The sequence below is a fragment of the Ziziphus jujuba genome, chromosome 9 (genome assembly GCF_031755915.1).
Source record: "Ziziphus jujuba cultivar Dongzao chromosome 9, ASM3175591v1".
In the NCBI taxonomy this organism is placed as follows: Eukaryota; Viridiplantae; Streptophyta; class Magnoliopsida; order Rosales; family Rhamnaceae; genus Ziziphus; species Ziziphus jujuba.
In genome coordinates, this window is record NC_083387.1 from 21,119,798 (window position 1) to 21,125,688 (window position 5,891).

The 5,891-nt window shown below is 32.0% G+C and overlaps 1 protein-coding gene across 1 annotated transcript; it reads left to right on the forward strand.

Annotated features, from left to right (window-relative positions):
• Nucleotides 1–865: 865 nt before the first annotated feature.
• On the forward strand, nucleotides 866–2,706 carry LOC107427328 (probable inactive chitinase-like protein LaCIC). Its single transcript, XM_048480639.2, has 3 exons — nucleotides 866–1,556; nucleotides 1,726–1,882; nucleotides 2,041–2,706. The coding sequence occupies exons 1-3, from the start codon at nucleotides 1,148–1,150 to the stop codon at nucleotides 2,432–2,434; spliced, it is 960 nt and encodes a 319-aa protein (XP_048336596.1). The 5' UTR covers nucleotides 866–1,147; the 3' UTR covers nucleotides 2,435–2,706.
• The last annotated feature ends 3,185 nt before the right edge of the window (nucleotides 2,707–5,891 follow it).

Below are 5,891 nucleotides of genomic sequence, written 5' to 3' on the forward strand. Positions count from 1 at the left end.
TTAAATAAGTCTAAATGAAATTTTCCAATATATTTATAAAGATATTTTCTTGTTCCTTAACTGGTCCCACATCCACCAGCTCATGAGTAGGAACAATTACTAATTAATAGGAGAAGGTTTAATAAATTTTATTTATATCTTTTCAATTTTATTATAATTATATTTATAATTTTTTGTAATAAAAATAATTAATAAAAACTGACAAATAAATTCTAAATATAATATTTGATACATATAAACATGACTATAGTTTAGACGAAAATAAAAAGATATAAATAAAATTTCCCCTACAAGCATAAAAGCCGTCACAACTGACCAGCTTGGAAACTTTAATTGTTAGAATAGTGACATATAAAATATAATATAAATAAAATTTATTAAACCTTCTCTTATTAATTAGTAATTGTACCTACTCATGAGCTGGTGGATATGGACCAGTTTAGGGACAAGAACATATCTTTATAAATATATTAGAAAATTTCATTTGGACTCATTTAATTTTGTCTTAATTACGAGAGATTATTTATTTTATAAAAATTATTACAAAAGCCGACACAATCGACCAGCTTGGAAACTTTAATTATTACAACAGTGACATATAAAATACAAGAATAATATTTCTCATCAATAGTAATTGTTATTATCTTATATAGTTGTAGACTCGTATGTATATATATATATATATATAAATAATCTATATGACAGTAGATCTTATACATATATATATATATAAATCATATAAATATTAAATTTAATTCATATAGAAGATAATAGTTACTATGATATATAGTAATACTCCATAAAATATAATATAATCCACAAAACTGAGTAGCTAGTTGGCTACTAGCTTAGCTCTATCCAAAGTGACTTTAAAAAATTTGGAAATACACAAAGAAAAGTCTGACTTTCTAATAGCCGCCTTGTACTGTGCTCTGCTTTTTATCTATTTCTTCATTTTGAGTAGGATAGCAGATATCATGGTACATTGTTTTATACATATGTGTATATATTATATATTGACAATCATATTTATTTGTTAAAATCCAAAATATAAAGACTAATAAATCATTAACATAAGCTATATATTAAAGCTGACCCTCCACTCCCTACCATCTTAGAAATAATCAAACAATAAAAAACAGAGATTATGATGAAATTGAAGTTCTGGGCATCATTGACAATAGTTTACCTATTGTTTACCCTCCAAGGAAGTTCAGCAGAGCAGTGCGGATGGCAAGCCGGAGGTGCTGTGTGCCCTGGAGGACTGTGCTGCAGCCAGCATGGATGGTGCGGCGACACCCCTGAATACTGCACAACCGGATGCCAAAGCCAATGCTCCGGCGGCGGTGGTGAAGGCGGCGATCTCCCGATCTCAAGGTCCACTTTTGATGATTTTCTTAAGCATCGAAATGATTGCCCCAGCAAAGGCTTTTATAGCTACGACGCTTTCATTAATGCTGCCAAAGCCTTCCCTGATTTTGGTACTACCGGAGACGATGCCACTAAGAAAAGAGAGATTGCTGCTTTCTTAGCCCAAACCTCCCATGAAACTACCGGTATATATATCCTTCATATTTTTATCATATTTGTAAACTTCTAGATCATAGTCCTTTAGTTTTTACCGCCAAAAAAAAAAAAAAAAAGATTATAGTCTTTTCTTCTCATAATTATTTATCATATGGATTTGATAAGAGATTGAATATATATATATATATATATGTACAGGAGGATGGAACGGTGCACCAGATGGTCGACATGCTTGGGGATACTGCTTTATTACAGAACAAAACCCGGGAAGTGATTACTGTTCTTGGGATTATCCAGATTATCCATGTGCTTCGGGACGAAAATATTTCGGTCGTGGTCCAATTCAACTTTCATGGTAAAGTTTTTTTTTTTTTTTAATTTTTTTTTGGCTTAATTTGTGGGGCTTTTGTTTTTCTTTTTTTTTTTTGTTTTTTTGTTTTTTTTTTATTTTAATTTTAATTTTTATCCCTTTATTGTTTTATAATTTTTATGACCATTATTGAATATTATTAGGAACTACAACTATGGTCAATGTGGAAGAGCAATAGGAATAGATTTACTGAACAACCCAGATCTTGTTGCCTCGGACGCTGTGATTTCATTCAAGACAGCAATCTGGTTCTGGATGACTCCGCAGTGGCCGAAGCCCTCTTGCCACGATGTGATCACGGGAAGATGGAGTCCTTCTAGTGCCGATTGGGCAGCTGGTCGAGCTCCTGGTTATGGTGTTACCACCAATATTATCAATGGCGGACTTGAATGCGGTCAAGGTTGGAATGAGAAGGTGGATGATCGAATTGGGTTTTATAAGAGGTACTGTGATCTTCTTGGGGTTGGGTATGGGGATAACCTTGACTGCTACAATCAGAGGTCATTCGCGTCTGGTCTTTTGCTGGGGAAAATATAAATTAGTTAATATATTATTGAAAATGTTAAAATATTTTCAATAATATAAGGTGAATTATTAGTAACGTGGTCTTTAATTTTCATGTTTTGTGGGTTTCTGTTGTTGTCGTCACGGCTATAGTGACCATATATGTATGATATGATGAGAAAATAGCCGTGAAAATAAGTGAATTCCCACAAAAATAAATAAATATAACCATGATTTTATAGCCTAATGTAATCGACCCAAAATAATATATGGATGCTGCCGCGGGATTGTCCGTTTCTTTTCTAGTCGGAGGTTAATTAGAAGAGGAAAATGGGCATACTGATTGACAAAATTGATAAAGCTGCAATCTCAAAAATAAATAAATAAATATATAAAATATTCTTTAAATCTGCATTTTATTTTTTTTTTTTTTTGGGAACAAGTTGGCTAATGTACAAACTATTCAAATTCTCCACATTCACAGCCACAGAGACTAATCAACTTGATCAATCATATCTTATTGTTTAAACTACATATTTTTCCATTATTATTATTATAATATTGAATCTGACATTGTATCCTAAATAATTTATTTTGACGTTTTGCACTCCGAAGTTATATAATTTTTTAATTATTGATCTGTGGGTCAAAAATCCAAACAGAACATGTCACATGCTGATCACGTGAAGATAAAGCAGGTGTAATCAACGTCATTTTCCCCTTTTTATTTTCTATTTTTTATTTTGTGTGTGTGTGTGTGTGTGTGTGAAATTGCCTCTCCGATCGATCTGAATGACAGAGACAAGTCGATTATCTAAATTTCGAAACCAATTCTTTCTGTGGTTTTGCTTTGAATCTTTCCATTTTCTTGCTTGTTGGGAAGACCTCGGCAATGACCATGAATGTGGCTGGATGGTGTGGTTAAGGATTAATTGGTTATCGCTTTCTTATCAAGAATGCAGTGACACTCATCGATATATTCGGCTATGGTCTAGCTTTCTTGGCTGTTGCTTACTATAACCATTCGAAGTTGCAGATTCTTAAGGCCAAGAAAGCACAAAAGAAGGTTTTGAGGAAGATAGCAGATCGTTGGAGGAGAAAGAAGGAGAAGGATTGGGGAAAATAAATGGTTCCCAATGCTAAAATTTTTTTTTTTTAAATCTTTCATTTTTTATTCAAAGGGAATTCGGATCGAAATGATGATAATAAGAGCAGTACGGGTGATAAGAGAGATAAAAACAAAGAAATGGTTTCCATTCCATGTTGGATGGAAGAAATTTGTGTCATTTTGGCTTTTTTTTTTTTTTTTTTTTCCCTTTTTTTGTGATTTTCTTTACTTTTCTGGTGCCGAAGTCTGTAAGATCAAGAAAATGGTTATGGCGATCCTCCGACAAATCAAAGCTCAGGAGATCCTACGATGGTGATGACTGGTTCAACATTGTCAAGAGTCGAGGTGGGAAAGACGATAATGGCGCAGTGAACCAGCCTCACGTTTAAAAAATAAAAATTAAAAAAATAAAAATAAAGGGGAACTGATGTTATTGCCCTTGCCTAAGCCTCATGTGATCAGCACACGTTGGGTTCTCATTGGATTTTTGACAGAACAATTATGCCATGTAAGTTTAGGATGTAAAATATAATAAATAAAAAAATTGTTTAGGATATAATGTATAAAATCTGATGTAATCTGGGATGGAATGGTGTCAATTTTCTATATTATTCTTCTTATTATTATTAATTGTAATTTTGGTATAATTTGAGTGGTTAAAGAAGCCTGAATAAGATTAATAATTTATTGTAAGAATAACAAATATTTCTTGGATTGATTAAGGACTTGGATAAGATCATTTATATTGATTATTATTTATAATCAATATTTGATTTTCGGGATATTTGTGCCAGAATCTTTGAGGTTTGCCATTAATGAAAAAAATATCTTTGAGGTTTGAAAAATATTAAAATTGGATCCTACTGGTAACTTCTATCTATCCAAAATATTTTAGCTATCCTTAATGGCATTGTAAGATGATATATATATATATATATATCCCTAAGTTATTACAATATAAAAATATTTAAAATTGTAGTATCATGGGGACCCTTTAAAATATTCAAATGCATTATGTTGGAATAATGCATCTGAAAAATAATAAAAATTATAAAAAAGCTTTTAAATTTAGAAGTTGATCATTGGATCTCAATTGGTAGAAATGGTAAGTATCATGCTACCCCTGGCTACTAAATTTTTTTTACACATTTCCTCAATCATGTTCACGGTTGCTTACACCTAAGATTTTTAGCACATAAGTTGTAGGACCTCTAAATCCTGAAGAATGTGAGGTAAAAATGTACAAGATCAATGAGCAATCAGAATAGTGGATTTGAAACCTGTGAACTTAAAGTATGCAAGGTAAAAAAGAATAAGATCAATGAGTAAATTTACATCACTTCGACGTATCACGATAATAGTTCAAATATAAAAATAGTAAGTCTCTTAACAACTAAAATCCTTTTAGAGTGGTTGGAATCAAAGCTCAAAAGAACTCTAAGGTTAAGTATGCTTCAGTTAATGCAATTTTAGGATGGATGACTCCTTGAGAAGTTTAAATAAAACCCCCTAAATTGTAGTAAGTGGGAGGAATGAGGTGGTGTATATAGAAGTATATTTTTAGTGCAGGAAAATTGTGGTAAGTCTAGCCTTTAGGGAAGGTACTACCGGATTTTCCATTGGAGGATCCGGTAGGGTTTTCCTGGGATCAGGACTTGTCTAGGATTTTTATGACGGATCTTGGATGGGTCCTGACAATTTTGGCCGAATTTTATCCAAATATTCTAAGGTTTTTGTTTTGTACTCTTGGTCTATTTAAATGCTTATTTTTCAATGAGAAAACAACTTAGATATTATTCAAAATTTTATTTGTGAGAATTCTCTTTATTCTCTTTGAACACCTAAAACACTTAATAGAAATGAAGTGTTTTAGTTTGATTTATCAATAGGACATCCATCACCTAATGTGGCGTCTTCATCATATACTAAGGTTTCTAATCACAAGTTGACTAAAGGCTAAGGTGACCAATAGAATCTTAACTTAATTGTGATCCAAGATAATATAATACGAATTTAGGAGTAAGTCGATCTAGGTTCATATTAGTATGGTAAATGAATTCAGGATAATATTGGTGAAGTAAGAAAGTGATGGGACACTAGTGGGCATGGTGTTAAATAAGGCATCAAACTTTGTCATCTACAACAACAGTAGTAGCTCCATGTTTGATCATCAATTTCTACAACCATACAAGCCAAATTTATAGTAAACCATTCCCAAATATTTAACTTCAAAGCTCAAGCCAATGACAATTATTACATATAATGCATTCATCAAAAGCCCACGTCAATAACAATTCTTACACATCATACATTCATCAAGTGCCAACAGTGAGGTTAATGGAGGCTTGATAAAATTAAAAAAACAAAAGGTGTTTTTGTGGG

Coding starts and splice junctions, on each gene's coding strand:
- LOC107427328 (XM_048480639.2), top strand. CDS start 1,148: ATGATGAAATTGAAGTTCTGGGCATCATTGACAATAGTTTACCTATTG. Junction 1,557..1,725: donor AACCTCCCATGAAACTACCG/GTATATATATCC, acceptor ATATATGTACAG/GAGGATGGAACGGTGCACCA. Junction 1,883..2,040: donor GGTCCAATTCAACTTTCATG/GTAAAGTTTTTT, acceptor GAATATTATTAG/GAACTACAACTATGGTCAAT.